General features: G+C 51.8%; 1 protein-coding gene across 1 annotated transcript in view; it reads right to left on the reverse strand.

Moving 5' to 3' along the window:
• LOC100903401 (serine/arginine repetitive matrix protein 1) overlaps positions 1 to 14,038 on the reverse strand; it is a 55,869-nt gene extending 41,831 nt beyond the window's left edge. The window contains exons 1-2 of the mRNA XM_029110643.1: positions 13,961 to 14,038; positions 11,576 to 11,904 (exon numbers count right to left, since the gene is read on the reverse strand). Of these exons, the coding sequence (XP_028966476.1) occupies positions 11,576 to 11,897 (322 nt within the window). The 5' untranslated portion in view covers positions 11,898 to 11,904; positions 13,961 to 14,038. The remainder of the gene's footprint in view (positions 1 to 11,575; positions 11,905 to 13,960) is intronic.
• Positions 14,039 to 16,366: the final 2,328 nt, after the last annotated feature.

Here is a 16,366-nt window from a genome sequence, read left to right on the forward strand (position 1 = left end):
ACGTCAATTTTTTCCTGCTTGGAAAGGAAGATTTATTTATTTGATCTCTCGCTCCATCTATCTGAATCGACGTTCATGAAGTCAGCTTAGCATCTCTCCAATAATAAGATTTGGCTGGCCGGCTCACAACGTTGGTTGTTTTTGCTCGCTGATTTTCTTCAAGTGTCCGGAAGCGGGAGTCGTAGCTTTCGCACGCGAGGGAAAATGGGGATGAAGGTGTTAAATCGATTCAGAATCCGAGATATCGAGTGCGGTAGGCTGCTTTTGATGTTGCCACCTCAGGTTGATTTTGATCGGATCGATATCGGTTGTGGCTCATCACGATTGGAGGAGAGACTCACGGGGAAGGCTTCTCCCCACAGGTCATAGCGCTCGAACACTAGAAAAAGCCTGTCCAAGTTCCTCAGGCTCCGTGAATCTCAGGATTTGTTTCGGCAATCTTCTCCGGACACATCCAGTTACCTTCTCCAAATATGTACTTCTGGACTTCTCGGGTGTCCATTGCTCCCTTATCTCTTCGGTCATCAGTTTTGGATGCAGGTCTTACTTTAGAAATCGTCTGAGGCCCGGGTCGAAATACTACGGTCGCCGTCGATTCAATAACTTCAATTAAAATTTCGATTTCGAACTCTTCGGGAGCAGCGGCTTGGAATTGGATGAATTGTCCGGTTGTGCAATAGCGATGAACTTCTGACCCAAAGAGGTCTCAACTCATCCTCTCAAGTTGAACATCAAAACGTCGCGGAAATGATTGAAGAAAGAGAAACTACTCATCGAAGAGCGAACAAGTTTGGGACCCTGGCCCGATCGGAAGAAATCTTCGGAAGAGGATGTGATGTAATAATATTGTCCCCGTACCATGAGCATCAATTGTATTAGTCGATCCCATCAGATGGTCGATGATGAAAAAATCTTGGGATTCGAATCTTCGGCCACGGAACGATCGCCTCTTATCGCTCCCGAGCAAGTATCACTTCAAATTCGATACCGTACGCGCAGTAGATAACAGTCTGCACCGATGGCATGCTCTGTATCGTTGAGCATCCCTTCCCGTTTTCCACGCCAGTCGCTGTGACTCTGAGAGAGACCTGCCCTCGTACTCATCAAAGGATCATCATATCATAGGGAACATTTACGAAAGTGCCCTCACCCGATGGCCGTATAGCGTATGCTCGTGCATTCCACCTAGCTAGGTACTTCGTGTTTAGGATGCCCGGAAAGCGTATTCGCTATCACAGACACCAAGCGAATATCACGACAGTCGGGACTGAGACCTCGCCGGCCCATTCCGACTTCACCCTCCAATGACGGTGATATAATTTATTCGAATGAATTGAAGTCTCCAACTTCAGCCGCTGGGAAAATATGCCTACGAACTAAGGGCTCAGTGCTCGATCTGTCTCGCAGCGCGATCGATGTGGCCGAGGACGAGGGGATTCTTGATTCATGAGGAGTTCCGACATCGATCCTTTTCATCCCGTCCGGGTCCGGAGCTGAAGCAGGAGAGAGCCGGCGGGCAGGATCATCGGTGCGCTTGCCATCGATCCCCCTTTCAACGGAACATTACAGAAGAGAGCAGGAGAATGCCTCCACGACGAGGGCAGAATGTCGAAAACGAGGGCAATGAGGAACAGAAGTGTTCCGTCCGAGCGCTATCTATCCGGATATGAGGTGGCCGGCAGACATGGAAGCGTGCGGCTCGAGCAACGGAAAGAAAGAATCGCAGACGGACGCACAAATGTCTGAGAGAAGAATGTCTAGTCTGTGGCTCTTCTATGTAGTTGTCTCCAGCATTGCAGCTGCTGATAGAAGCGATTCTGGCTGATCTGTTATATATATCTATTCGAAGGCTTCTGCGCGTTTGTCGCCCATGTTGTCGTCATTGATGCGTGGCCGCGCTTGTTGTTGTTGGAGCCGTCTTTGTGAAATCGGCAATGGCGCTGACGATGGCCGCCGTTACATCCGACTCATAGAGTTATATCTTGACCAACAACAGACAGGCATCGCATGCGATGCAACGAACATCGTTCCGTCGTGTACCGCGTGGCATGCCGATGGCATGGATGGCCGTCGGAGCATCATGCTAAATGGAGCATCAATCTTATTCTAAAGCTTCGTTATAGTCCATATCAGCACGCCGTGACACCAAGCATGTCGTAGAGCTTTTCTCGGTCTCCCACGAACAGAAAGAGCTCCACACAAATGATCGCCTACGGAAACGCAGGAGATTCGTGACATGACGCTGCATCGTCAGCTCGTTCCGATAGGACTATTACCACTCGTTTGTGTACAACACTTGGAATGCTGCAACCTGCCCTGCCCACCCACAGATGCGACATAGCGCTACACGAGTCAACGAAGATCAGCAAAACTAGTTCCACATAATTATCGAGCTTGAATAAGACAACCGACGCGACGTCGTGCATTGCGGCAATACATCAGTGTCACGTGACCTCGGAACTCGACTCCGCAAATGGACTACGAGCGGCCCCGTACGAGCGAGAAAATCGCATAAGACCCCGCTGACTGAGTCTTCCTCTTCAGCATAGATATCGAAGACCCGACTCGGCGGCCTCGTGGAGCCATTCCAACGATTCAAAAACGATTTCAAAATAGTCTGATGAACTCGACGGATTTGTACACAGAGCTGTGATCTCCTTCGGCAAACCAATCTCGTTCCGGAACCTTTACACTCCTGAGGATAAGAGCGATGATCCTCGTCACGATAATCATTTGGAGAAAAATGTTCCAAATTCGTGCAGAGCTCCTCTCCAGACAGACCCGACATAGAATCGGCTTCGACACAGTTTCAGGTCTGGCGATGCGGAATTTCTCTCGCATTTCCCAGGGGAAAATGGAGCCCGCCGTCTCCCATGGCTACCGTCTGAATGGACCTCCTCGATCCTAATCGTCGCTCATATTCACTTGCGAGGGTCCTTATTTTAGCCTCGCAGGGTGGACCGCCTCACAGGACTCAAGAGTGAAACTTCTCGGCGGGAAAGTCGGCCTAGAGCCTTAGAGTATAGAAAGTTGACGCTCTCGCCAGGTTGCAACACCAGAAGAAGACTTTTGTTCCAAGCAAAGCCGGCATGCAGTCGCATCGTCGCAAACTCCCATTATTGTTCTGTTACTGCTCGCAGCAGTCCATACTCTGCGTGTCATCCTCCCCATTCCATTCGATATGTTGGTCTCCTGTTCCCGACTCGCTCCCAGCTGAGCTGAATATGAAACCTAGCTCTCTTTTCGCCTTGAACACGAACAATTGCAGCTATTGTTTGAGTCGTTGACGGAGCGTGCTTCCTCCACGAGATCAGCATTGTGGCTACTTCACCCGCTGTTTTGACTGTGGTTCCAGGCTCCGCGAAAATCAATCGCTGTGGAGCTAAAAAGTCCGCAGAGACGATTTATTCCTGTCCATCAGAGGCCGTTCGATATCTCGGATACACCGGTCTCATCCCACAGGAACCGATCCTCTCATCCTCTTCGGGAATACGATTTCGTGGAGCTCTCGGAAAGAACGCTCCTATATCAACGTCGAAAACCTTGAGGAGTCCGGATGATGAGTCCAGGTCAGGAGCTAGCCTCGGATGGCAAACGTCGGAGATGACCTTGATACACGCTTTGCACTGCCGGTCGGCGACGGAGAGAGCTCATCGGTTTTCGAGGAACCCACTCCCGAGTCCGGGGCGCCCTACCGCCATTTTGAAGTGTGCGGTGGCGGCTTCGGCAGCCTCGGAAATCTTTATTGACTGTTTGCGCTTCGGTGCTCACAGGAATCAAAAAGACAATTTCCTCCCTTTCGAGAGCTCTACCTCCAGTTTTCCGCGAACATCGAAGGATTGTCTGGAATTCTTCTGGCTGGAGGTTCCTGCCTTTTTTTCTATATCACAAATTCCCTATGTCCTCCCGAACGTGTCTTCGATGGAGTCAGCAGCGAAAGGGAAACTTCGATCAAGATGCTCGGAGACGGAGCCCGGACCCAGAGTCCCTACGTTTCCTGTTCCCGGGCATAGAATGTTTTCGCCGGCAGAGCTCTGCGCCAGGGGGCTCTACTGGATTCGCTGACGGCAATGCTTCTCGGGGATGGTTCGCTTCCGGCAGAACTGAGATGTTGCGCCGTCGAGCGATAGAAATCTGTAATCGAGAAGCGTAATCCAATCTGAAGAAGAGATTCCGATCTCCGAGGAGTCCTGGGTCGGCGCCCCGGATGATTGATTTGTCAGCTCTGTTCAGTGGAGTTTCGAGCTCCCCACGCTCAGTCTCTTCTCAATATTTCCGACTCCACGGAGGACCTCATATACGATTTCGTCTTTCTCCACACGATGATCTATGGGTGCTGTCTGGCTCCCATGATTGGGACTCTAACCCTTAATCGAGTCGATACGGGTCGTAGGCTCTTAAATCGTCGCACATGGATCGTGTCGTCCACGATGGGCGATCTCTTCCCCCCCATCTCGCCGCGTTCCCTATGCGGAGAACACGCAACGTGTGCCGACATCGTTTTGGAGGCTCAGAATCAGGCAAAACGAGCGGCATTCGCGGCGCAAGGGAGTCTCTCCATCTCTGACTCCTGGCGGCTCGCAATGAACCGCATCGGCGACAGTATTCCGCTGCCTTGTCCCTCACACAATTGCGGGTTGCGGCTGGGCACATTCGAAACAGCGACCTGACACGGGCTCCTCGCCGATCGGCTCATTGGTCGGTTCGTTCACTCCTTCAATCGTTCGTTCGCAAATGAAATTCCTCAATAGAATAACGGCGAACATCGGTATCACGCCTCACGTGCCGTAGGTCGGCACAGATGCTCACAGGACAATGGCAGCTGACGGCGGGACGCTTCCAGTTAGTGGCACTTATCCGCTGCCGGCTTCATTCGCGGAGGATATCCGTTCTCTTTCAGCGACACAGAAAGCCAAGCATTTGACGACGGCATCACACAACGGGATCAGCTTCCCACATATGGGGGGAAAGCGGCTGCTACAACCAGCTCTTTCGTGGTCCCTGTATGCATTGGAGAATCAGCCGTATCGACTGAGCGGTGTGTCGGGAAAAGAAACCAAATCACGTAAAGAGAGTTATCCAAGTTCGTGTTGGAGACGATCGGTTGACTTCCGCAGGAGGAGAGTTTTTTTTCAACTTTTCTCTCACGCGTGGGAGTAGGGGCATCCGATCCTCAGATGCATGAATCAAGATTTGACAGTGTATACTGGAAAGTCTCGAACTTCTACAGTCCTGATCGGCAGTCAAAGGGGGAAGTGACCAAAGAAACACTGGAATTCGTCTCTCGAGGGGACTTGGAACTTGGTCGATGAACCATGGATTGGATGATGTGTCTTTTCGAGAAGGAACTCACTCTTCTCAATTTTCCTCGTTATCTTCTTGTTGCTTCCGAAGAAGAAAATGTCAAATTGAGCTGAACCGGTGAAGGTCAGGCATCGAAAGATTGAGGAGCTATAAAAATGGGATCTTTCCGTTCTTGCGTTCTCCCTGTCAGCACCGATGACGCCATCCATCAACGATGGCATTTGACCTAAGTGTGACGCTGAACCTCGCATAATTTAAATAGTGGACAAATTTCAGTCAAGTTGTGCTCAGATACGTTTTCTGGATCTCGCGCCGCGAATTCCAGTCAAGCTATGATCATGGAGACTGACAATGAGAGACTTGTTGAGTCTGACCACAGATCAGTGTTCCAGAAACGATAGATCTCATTGATGAATGCGGCCTCTTTATGCTCTTCACCGTGTCGTGACCTTCTACACATGGCCTTCATTTTTCCAATATGATTCACGGTGGAATGGACGAGAACTTCACGTGAAGACGGAATTCAGAGTCGTCGAACACTCTCAAAAAAACTAACGATTGTCGAAAAACTGCTTCTCGCATCGGGTACCGATGTTCTGGCCGTCAAGCGTGATGGCTTCGACGAGAGAGTGCGAGTAACCTTGAGGGGACGACGTGTAGACGAAGGACGAAAGAAAACTTAACACGGCAGCATCGCTCAAGTGACGCGAAAGTGCATGAAATATGGAGAGAAGCGTATTTGTCACTTTGCGCTGTCGGACTACTGGATGCAGTGAATGCTCTCCTCGTTCTAAGAGTCTCTTCCCGACCAGCTCGGAGAGTTTTCCGTGGAACGGCTCCCCAGTCTTCAGGAAAGGCACCTTGTGATTTTTTACTTTATGGAGCGACCATCGGGATTTTCAGCGGGATTCTGGCCGGAGAGTTCGCGCTCTGGATAGACACGAGAGGACAATGCCAGAATGCATTCGGATTCAATATTTCCCCAACTCACATGACTGATTCCGTGTACCACCACCACTGCCGATCAAGGTGAACGAACCGGGGAATCGTTGTCATTCGCTTAGGCGGGTCGGACGATACTCCCCTTCCGTTTGGAAGAGCTTCCGGATATATTTCTATGTCGTTCCGCTGCAACGGAGCCTTAGCGACCGCTCCATCCGTTTCAGCCGTGACCGAGTCGCGTAGAACTCGTTCTATGGGAGCGCTGTGGGATCTGAATCCCATACGCAAGGTTGTGTTGTCGCGAATATTTCGGAACTCTTGGCGCGAGGCCGCTGCCACCCTTGACGTGGTCAGCTGACCACTGAACGGTTTTGCGCAGTCCTCCAGAGCCGTCGACCATCGCTTCGTTCGTTAATTCTCGATGTGCGAACGCATTGTTTAGTATAGGAATGAGTCGCGGTCTCGAACATGGTCATCGCCAGGTGTGGAGTTCGATGCTTGGCGGACGAATCCATCGAGGAATCTGTTGCTAATTCCTCGTTTCCAAAACCTCCAACTCGGCAGCATACAGTGAGAATTCAACCCCATGAGAAATACGGACGATCCCCGGAACAGGATAGCTGCTTTAGGCTGGACGTTCCTGGTATACGTAGCAGGTAAATGAACAAGGCAAGAAAGTGCATGTCTCCACCGAAACTCGTCGGCGGTAGCGTCGTGCCCGGTCATTGGACCCCATGGAAGTTGCCTCGTCAAAGTTTAACCACTTGCCAAGAGGTGCCGGACGGGCGCCCTGGCAGCGGTGCCTCCCCGGACGCGCAACGACAAGCTACGCACAAGTCCCTCGAAAAGCCTCGCAAAGCTCCTCGCCGAGAGAGCGCTGCAGCCCGCTCGGCTGCGTGCCTCCCTCCTCGCCGGTCTGGATTGCCTGTCGGATACACAGAGAATGCCCCTTCTGCGGATAGGTACATTGAACAGAACCTGAGCCGCGCTCCCCAAAAGCACAGCCGGGCCCCAGGTTCCGATCTGCGATGCAAGCCACTCGGCTAGCCGAAAAAAACTCCCTCGCCCACACTCTGACTCAACACAGACAGCCTCTGGAAGGCTCGGGTTGGAAAGGCAGGCTGCGGCAGATATTTTTCACGTCCACCGTTTCGCGGATGGATGCAGGAGGAATAACTGGAGTTTCCATAGGTCCAGTCAGAGATCTGAGCTCGTCAACAATTTCGAACGACACCTCGCCCTCGGCTCTTCCGTTTTCGGATAACGGGCTGAACGAATGCTGGGATTGACCCAATCGGAGTGCTTCGCCTGCGCTCGCTGACGATTCTGGGCAACAAGAGCAATACGGGGGAGGAAGCGAGCGCGTCGACCTGGTGCGATTCCACTCAGTGCATTTCCACAATGACGGGCACGCGACCCTTGAGCAGAGACGAACTCCGGATGCAGTTGCGGCCCAGGGAACTAGAACGCTGAGTCGTGCTCGTCCTTCTCCCGTCTGATCCTTGTCTACGGGAGAACGAATCATACGTTGATTTTCTCTCTCGAAGCCTCCGAAGCTCTCGATACTGGCTCCTGCCAGACTCTCATGAGTGACCGGACGAGGAACGGACGTTTGCAACGGTCACGTACGATGGCGTCCGGTGATAATCTCGGCTACGTTTCCGTGCACACACCGCTAAGGACGGACGGGTCCATGCCTTCCGAGCGCTGTTGGTCGCTATGAGCTGATCGGTGTCGCGGACGGCAATGGACAATGTTCCGCCAGGGATTCGACCGATTCGCGAGAAACTGAGATGGAAGGCTTCGGACCCTAGGGCGTCCATCACCAAATATCAGGAGGCGACGAAGGGCGCGAAATTCTTCACGAAGATTCAGAGCATATCCAAGCGAATATGGTCAGGATCTGCCGCAGTAGACCGTTCTGGCCAGGATCTTACGCGGGGCCGGTTACGAATGACGGCAGTATGTCGGCACGGGTCCTGATGAGACAAGCACAAGACCGCAAAAGACTTGACCAAGGCTGAGAGCTCGCTCCACGTTCTGAGGGTTGCAATTCGCAACTGGGCATACGAGAATTTCATGTGGAGGTGGACACCTGTTCGACGGTGCCTATGGATTTTCGAAAAAATCGACTTGCGCGCAACGTTTTGAGCTAATTGTATCATGGGGAATCTCGCTCGCTCCTTTCTCTCCGCTGTTTGAGATCTTTCTCGAGCTTCCTCCAACAAGTCGGTGGATCATCTATCTCCAGTCCGGAGCTCCGAGATCTTCCCAATCTTTCGACACGCCACAAGGAGTATTAGCTCTGCGTTGAAAGGAATTGTCTGAGCTGAGGCGTCGCGCCATCGAGTCATGGAGACTCGCACCTTGAGGCACAAGAGCGCATTAAAAACTGAGGCGCTCTTACTCATTGTTAGTGATAGGGTTCTCCTCGGGAGCCTGTTGAGCGAAAATGCAAGCCGACCGAGATGACAGCTTTCCCACCCCGTAGCATGAATCCTCAGTTTATCTTGAAGGAATCTGGATCTCGAGAATCAGCCAATTGAGTGTATCCTCTCCTCGCTCTGAGATGACCGACATGGAATATGATCGAAGCTAGCTGACCTTGGGAGTGACCTCCGTCTAGTAATCAGAAGTTTCTGATCCTCATCGAGACCGTTCATCATTTGAAACTTTGTGACCGACAGCACGTGGCGTATCGGATACGTAAGCCTCCACTTCGGAGGATATTCTTCGGTCTGACCTCCCGGAACGGAGAACCCTTAGGACGTTTGAGTATTGATACGCAGCCTCGCCGACTCACTTTATGCTTTTCCCCTAGCGGTAGCCATAAAACTAGTGCAGCGGAGAACCGCGGCCGGGACCCAGCTCACAAGAGAGCCTCCCGACTCCCCTGGTTAGAGTTATTAGAGTTCCCGCTTCGATTCGGAATTAGCGGACACGATTTTCTGTGGAATCACCCACACATGCTACCGGTCCACGCGGCATAAATGATCGAGGATGTGGTTCCAAGATAGATTCCGAGATCCCAGCCATACGCTCGAAATCTTTGGAATGTTCCTCCGAAAGTATTTCTAGTCCAATCAATGAGGAATGCATGGTTGGCGTACCAGCCATACATGGATAAATGAAGAAATTCGAGAAGAAGTATACTTGAGATCTATTGAAGAACTGAAAAGAAGTTCAAACGAAGCTCGGAAACAGCGGGATTCGGATGTTCAGGCTCTTTGCCGCATATCTACCTGCCTCTGAGGTTAAATTTCTCGATTCAAGTCTACCATGGTACTCTCCAAGGTTCTCATGGAATAGATGAAAATGCCCAGACGGGTCACCGACGAGCAGCGGATTGATGCCCTGAAGCCGATCTGGAACGCCCATGCGTCTGCCGAGCTTGCACGCAACAGCGAAAGCGATCGGACGAATAGTTATGCTCGAAATCTTCCTCTGGGAAAGGATGCGAGTTTCTGAGGCTCTGGAAATTGTTCGGCGGAGCTATCCCTTTGATTCCAAGCTTCACTTGGATCAGGCAAGGAAGGAGTTTGACGGGAGTCAATCGCATAGTCCGATGGTCATTCGATCCAGAGGAAAACCGATCGGCTCACTATGAAGCTTATTGGATCGACTTCAGCGGGGTGTCCGTGAGCCCGAGATGCGACTCAAGTCTGCAGAGAAGCATTCCACACAAACTGAGCGTCGCAACTGCGCAAAGCGGGCGCCTCCCTTCCTCCTTCCGTTAGGAGTTGAAGCACCTGGTGCCCTTGCTGATCCGGTGCCTGATTCCGCGTTCGAACGTTGTCGACTCGAAGTTTGTTCTCTTCATCATGTTCGACTTTCAAAAGAACGCAGTCGAAAACGCACAGGCTCAGACTCGGTCACGGTCTGGTTTGCATATAAGGAGAAGAACTCGATTTGGCGGGACAAGCCCTCCGATTGCGGGACCGAAACGAAGGGCAGCGACCGAGCAGCGAGCGGGGAAGGTCACGTCATCGGCTAAGATCCCCTTGTCCTCTCCGTGTCCATGCTGGTCCGTTCCGCGGAATCCACGACCCGCAATACGCGTGTCATTTGCGCATCCCTGTCGCAGACGCAAGAGCCGCCCTGGGAATATCACTGCCTTCCACTCCGGGGACAGAGGCTACAGCTGCGCACGTCGAAGGCTCATGCACGATGATTTCCTCATGAGACTAGCACGGGGATTATGGAAATCGGCGAGGGCTCAATACTCTGATGCGACGGATATTGAACTCGGTCAGTGACTCTGGGCAAAGACTGTAATCATTTTTTCGAACACACCACGTACGACTCTGAGTGACCGGTTTTTTCTCCAGAGATATCTCCGGATCCCTCAATGATGCCGAGAGAGGAACGGAATAAATTACTAATTCAAACTTATATCCAAGACCGATGACATGTCAAGACGCAACGAAGCCACACTGCCGGACCTCAGATCACGTCACCGTCAGCTCCTGATCGAATGGTCTAGCATGCTTCTGCTCCCAACCACTAGAACCTTGAATCATCATGAGAAAACGAGGGGAGTCAACGCGCAGTGACTCGCGAGTCAATGGAGTCCGGCAGCGTTTCTCTCACAAGACACGATTCAGAGCCGCAAGGCGCACCTGTGACTCGCTGCATGGAACGACTTCCAGAATGATAAGGTTCGCTTTCGATTGCTTCCTTCCCTTCCAAAGAATTTCTCATCGAGAACGCTCGTTGGTATCGATGGACGCTTCCATCGTTCGACTGCTTCACCGTCGCCGTCGTCTTACGTGCGCACTGGAAGGCTCCTCATATGGGGGAGTGTCATGTTCCATCGTTTCCCGCTTTTTCATCCTCTCGGCGAATAGTGAAGAGACGATAACAGAAGTTCGTCTTCCCAATCAATCTGTGAGAGTTCCTGAACTCTCGGAAGATAGTCGCAACCGTACCCTCGGGTGCATCCAGTGTGAGTTGAGCTCCACTGCCCCTCCAAGCTTAGTCCGTTCTCAACCGTCCGACATTTTCTTCGCTTACACAACGGACGGCCCTCCCTCGCTCGTTATTATTTTTGTTCCTGTCTCTGTAGAGCGGTCACGTTCCTGACTCCGGGAAGCTGCTGCCCCAATGTCTGAGTATTTCCAGTTCAAGAGACTAGGACGTCAGGTTGCTTCCAGTGAACTACCAGCAACAGGAAGAAACTGCCCACCCGGCTGTTCTCCTTCCTCGCTCTTCGTGAGTCCTTCCCCCCGGCAGCTCTATGATCCGCTGTGGGGATCGCTTTTTGGAGCCAAGTAAGAATTCCCGAAGTTCTCCTCGCTCGCTATGGGAGTGATGATTTAGGAAAACTCACCGTCTTTGCTCCACGTTGCGGTCGTGACTCCGTTTTTGTCGATGTACACGCAACTGATTGTGTTGGTTCCGTTGGTCAGTTTCGCTGTCCGATGCTTGCTTCCGCTTTTTAGCGACGCACACGGGATGTGGTGTGGCATCTGACCACGGCTCAGAACATTGTTCTGGCCGTGTTTGTGAACGTGGACATGATTATTCACCGGTAAAGGCAAGGTGGATGTTTGAAGGGTTTGGATACTCCGATGGGGGGAGAGCACTTGATCTTGGAACATGAGGGGTGGAGGCGGATAAGATAGATCCCCCTTCAAGATCTGCGTTGCCATCTTACACCTGTGAAACGAAAGAAGAGCGTTCGGTAAAGGGAAGATCGATGAGCTAGCGGGGTATATCATACCTAGCCCAAGACTCGAAAGCTATGAGTTGATGACTTCTATCCGTGTGAGATTAGTTGTGTGCGATGCCTCCGTGAGCGCTCGTTATCTCGAATTTTTCTCTCCCTCTCGAGTCTCCGGGAGACACTAAATCCACCAGCTTCGTATTCGGCGATACTCGTTACCAACCAGCGAGGCGGCCCCCCAATAAAGGGGAAAACGTGTGAAAATGGACGCTTCTCGGCGCTCCGGCAGGGAGAAAGGGAAGCTGGACTTTTCCCAATGATCCGAGGGAGATCGAGAACAAGGACTTCTTCGGAAGACGAACACTCGATGCAAGAGGTTGATACCTCCAATGAGAGTCGAGACTTCAAGCCGGTGCATGCATCAGTCTCCCGCGAAACTGTCGCATACAATTATTCGAATTCAATTTCCCGAGACATTAATGCATTAAAAAAACAGTTTTCGCGTGTCGTTCGCTATTTCCAAGGTTGAGCTCTTCCTATACTTCCCATGTCAGGGGCTTGAGATCTCTCGCTTAACCCCCTCGAGGAGGGCGGGGATTCCCCTCGCCCCCTCGGGACATGCCTGGATCAGCCGTTGTGAGAAGCTACCTGAACTTGTAGCGATGCGGTTTATTGCAGTCCTCATCATCAGCACTAACTAACGGAATTCCGACCGGAATTATTGTGTCATAAAACGGAGGATGCACATTATCGCGGGTATTGCAAACGTCAACCGCACATTGATTCGCGCAGGTCCCCAGTCTCGTTTTGCCGCTTGAGTTCATTTAATCGTGATCAGAGGATCCTGCGTCCGGCACCAAGATGCCGATCCAGAGGCGGCTCAAAGCACATAGAGGAATTCATGAAAGGATCCAGGGCGACTCCTGCCGAAGGGGTCGGAAGGAGCCCATTCGTTGAAGATCAGTATCGAAGAAGATCCTCGGTCATTCGAGGGTCCCACGTCTGGCGGTAACGGGAAAGCTCGAGCTCTGAATCATTTCAGACGCACGTTCCCACCTGGTTCCCCGGGCTCCGTCTGCATTGTGTCGATGGTGTACCTGGGCAAGAATTCCTCCCTCCTTCAACGACCCTCCCCATACAGCTCGAATCGATTCGGATCGTCAGCCAGGCGAGCAGGTCATTCACGCGCTGAAAGCGAAGTCGCTCAATTTCCCGACCACAGCGAGTGCATTGATTGCTCCTGTAATCCACAGAGTGCTGCGAGATCCCTCCGGGACACCGGACGCACACCATCCAAACTCCCTGATCGAGCTCGATGATTCTGACGATCCTCGTTCGCAAGCGCGTATATGATAAGGGACACACCGAATGAGATCTTCGATGCTCGCCGTTCAAACCTCATCGTTCCCATTTGGATTTCGAATTCTTTCCCTCGCTCCGTAATCGCACGGCTCGTACTGAATCCGAGATAATTCGTGATCCCAAAGTCGCATACTCCCTAGCTTCCTCGTGTAACGTCTGAATGCTCGCTAAGGACCCATGGACTTTCAGGAGCACAAAGCGTCGGGACCGAGCCGGTTTCGCGCCCCTGCGCGCGTGAACGAGCCAACCACGGATTCCCCTCCCTCAGCCTAACGTTTTCTGGGAAGGGCGCGAGCCGTCAATCTCCTTTTGTTCCGCGTTTGAACGCCTTTCGGAGCTCATTTTCTCTGCGAATGGAACTCGAGGGAAACACTGTACGACAATCTGAAACCCCTCATTCGTCCTCGCTGTTCCACGTAGAACAGTCAACGATTGAGTGCGACAACTCAGCGATTCGGGCCGAGCCTTCGGGGTGCGGATTGCGGGTATCCTCTGTACGTGTTCTCGTATCCCATCCCTGGATTCGTTAGCCAGATGGGTTCTGCACGTATCTTTTCGGAGATTAAGTATTCTACAAGTCGATGTCCCCCCGTGATGATTCCGAGCATAAACCATAAACTCCTCCGTCGACTGATTAAGTCGAACAACGGTCCGGCTATGGGGAGAGAGATGGATTCGTGTACGAACCTCACAACCGCCACCAGCGCGTTCCACGGCCAGAATCCCCGTCTGATTATAGAGGCACTGCTGAGGGCCGGTCCGATCGACTGCGGTTCATGTCGCCTTCGTGTTTAGATCATCACCTCCGAGTCACGAACGGGCACACAACGGTTTTCTCCGAAATAACACTCAGAGAACGGGAGGCGAAGGGCTAGAGCTTATCCGTTTCACCAAACAAGTAATCGGAACCCACACGTTAACACATGAGATGTCGCGGAATGCGTCGGAGAACCGGATAGAACGCACGGTCTCCCTGCTCTCGGGGTTCAATGGAAGTGGCTGCTGGAGTTGGGGAAGAGTATTTTGGGTGAGAGGTCTGCTCGCAACCCCCCGGAGGGTCATCTCTCGCGCATTCGGTAATTCCTTGCTTGACACCCTTTGACCAGCCATATCGGTATACTGTTGACAGCTTTGTAAGTCGCCGGCACTATTGGCAACATCGCAGACAGTGTCCAAAAGCTCATTCAATCCTGAGATTCCCCCCTATGATTGGGATATGGGCAGAGATACGTAACCGTCCTTGCCCTCCTCCGCCGAGTTCCCTCTTTTGCGTCTCACCCCACAACACACAGCCCCGGGGTGACGCTCGTCTTACACCTCGAAAGGAAAAGAGAATAGTACTCTTTGGATTCGAAGGCATGGATCTTTCCATTCAAAGGCTGACAGGATTCGCCCGTAATGCACTCGTCCGACGCCGGGAATCCGTGGAGAATGGGAAGATGAGAGAATCGCCCGAATCAGTTGATCTTTCAGGACGTGACGCATATCCCGGAAATGAGAATACGGGGTACACGACCTGGTTTATAGAGCGGCTTGGAGCCTCCACGCTCGGAATTCCGAAGGTCTACGTCGGAAGGATGAATGAACGTAATATTCTCATTGAGCGAAGGTTGTTGGCCCGAGGAGCTGAGTCGTTCCCAACGCCCTCTAGTGACCCCGATGGCGAGTTTAGACGGAGGGTAGTCGACACTGAAGTCTCTAGGTACTGCAGAAGCTGCTCTCAATCATTCTATAGGCCGTTCCCAGATTTTTTTTCCACTCCACGTTCTCAGAAGAAACCCTCCGAGCTCTGCGTAGTCTACAAAACGAATTGCTCGACCGAAATTCGCGAATCCTTGCAGTTCTGGTCTTATCTCTCAAACTCAATGGGGTTTATTCGACTTCGAAGTCGGGAGTTGTGTTACAAGCTCGGCTGAGCAGCGGATCCAGAGTACGGTTTTGTTTCACAACTCTAGTGTCTTCAAGTTATACGATGGGCTCGACGGCTTCCCTTCCTTTCCTCGGTCTCTATCGCTATGTTTTTCTCATGGTGTCCGATGACGCACTCCTTGTCTACCTCAGGGGCTCGATTTTCCGTTTTCGTGATGCGTAGAGGTCCTTGTGGAATCCCTCGATCGCTTCTGAATGAACTCTTGGAGCTCTCGGATGATATCTTCGGGTCTGCAGTGAGCCAGTCATTCGTTTGCTGATATCCTTGTGGGGGTTCTTGTACCGTTGAATCACGAGCTTGTCAGCTTCATGGACGATTCATCAGGAAGCAGGAGAGTGACTGAATTTCGAAATGGCTGAACTTTGTGAAAGCCTAGCTTCTCAATGGGAATTAGACGAATGCTTGGGGAAATGTTTCCGAAGCTTTCCTGACCTCTGATCATGGGGAGGGGTCCGCGAAATTAATTGATAGGAATCATAGAAATTGTGTGGATCATTCGGAGTGGAGAAAATAAGATATCCCGGATCAGTCGGAGAGCTTCTCCATTGAGATCTGTGATCCATCAGAGATCGCTCCGGAACAGGCTCAGCATGAGAATTCACTTCGCAACTGAGGGGGGAATGGAACATCATTAGACGTTTCTCAAAACTTTCGAGCCGCCGTAAGGTATTGCATCTTGTTGCAGGATATCAGCATCATCACAAGACTCGAGTACCTAGGACCTAGAGGATGAATTCGTATCTGTAAGTTAAGGTCTTCAGCGAGGCTTATTTGGAAAAAGTTACTCGGCAGGATTCCGATGCCTGACGCCTCCTGTTGTGGAACTTTTTCAGTACCGTTTTGCAGTGAAGAACCAACATAGCCAGCAGAATCGCCAAAATCACTATAGCCGTGATTATAGCTGAAAGTAATCATAGCTCGGATGAGTTCCCAGGGAGCGCTACCAGTGTGCGATGGTGGAGGACCCATCCCCGAAGCGTTGGAGCACCGCATGTCGAAAGTGAAATCGGAGTTCCTCCGCAAAGAAAGTCATGGAAAGTAGACCCTGATTCCAGCTCGGCTCAATCGTCTCACCGATGGCTGTCCAGCTCCTGTACCACGTGAGATGTTCACTGATGTCGTAATAGAGGACGCAGCAGTCTGTAATGAGGTCGATCTCGATG

Source organism: Galendromus occidentalis, unplaced genomic scaffold (genome assembly GCF_000255335.2).
Source record: "Galendromus occidentalis unplaced genomic scaffold, Mocc_1.1 scf7180000076944, whole genome shotgun sequence".
In the NCBI taxonomy this organism is placed as follows: Eukaryota; Metazoa; Arthropoda; class Arachnida; order Mesostigmata; family Phytoseiidae; genus Galendromus; species Galendromus occidentalis.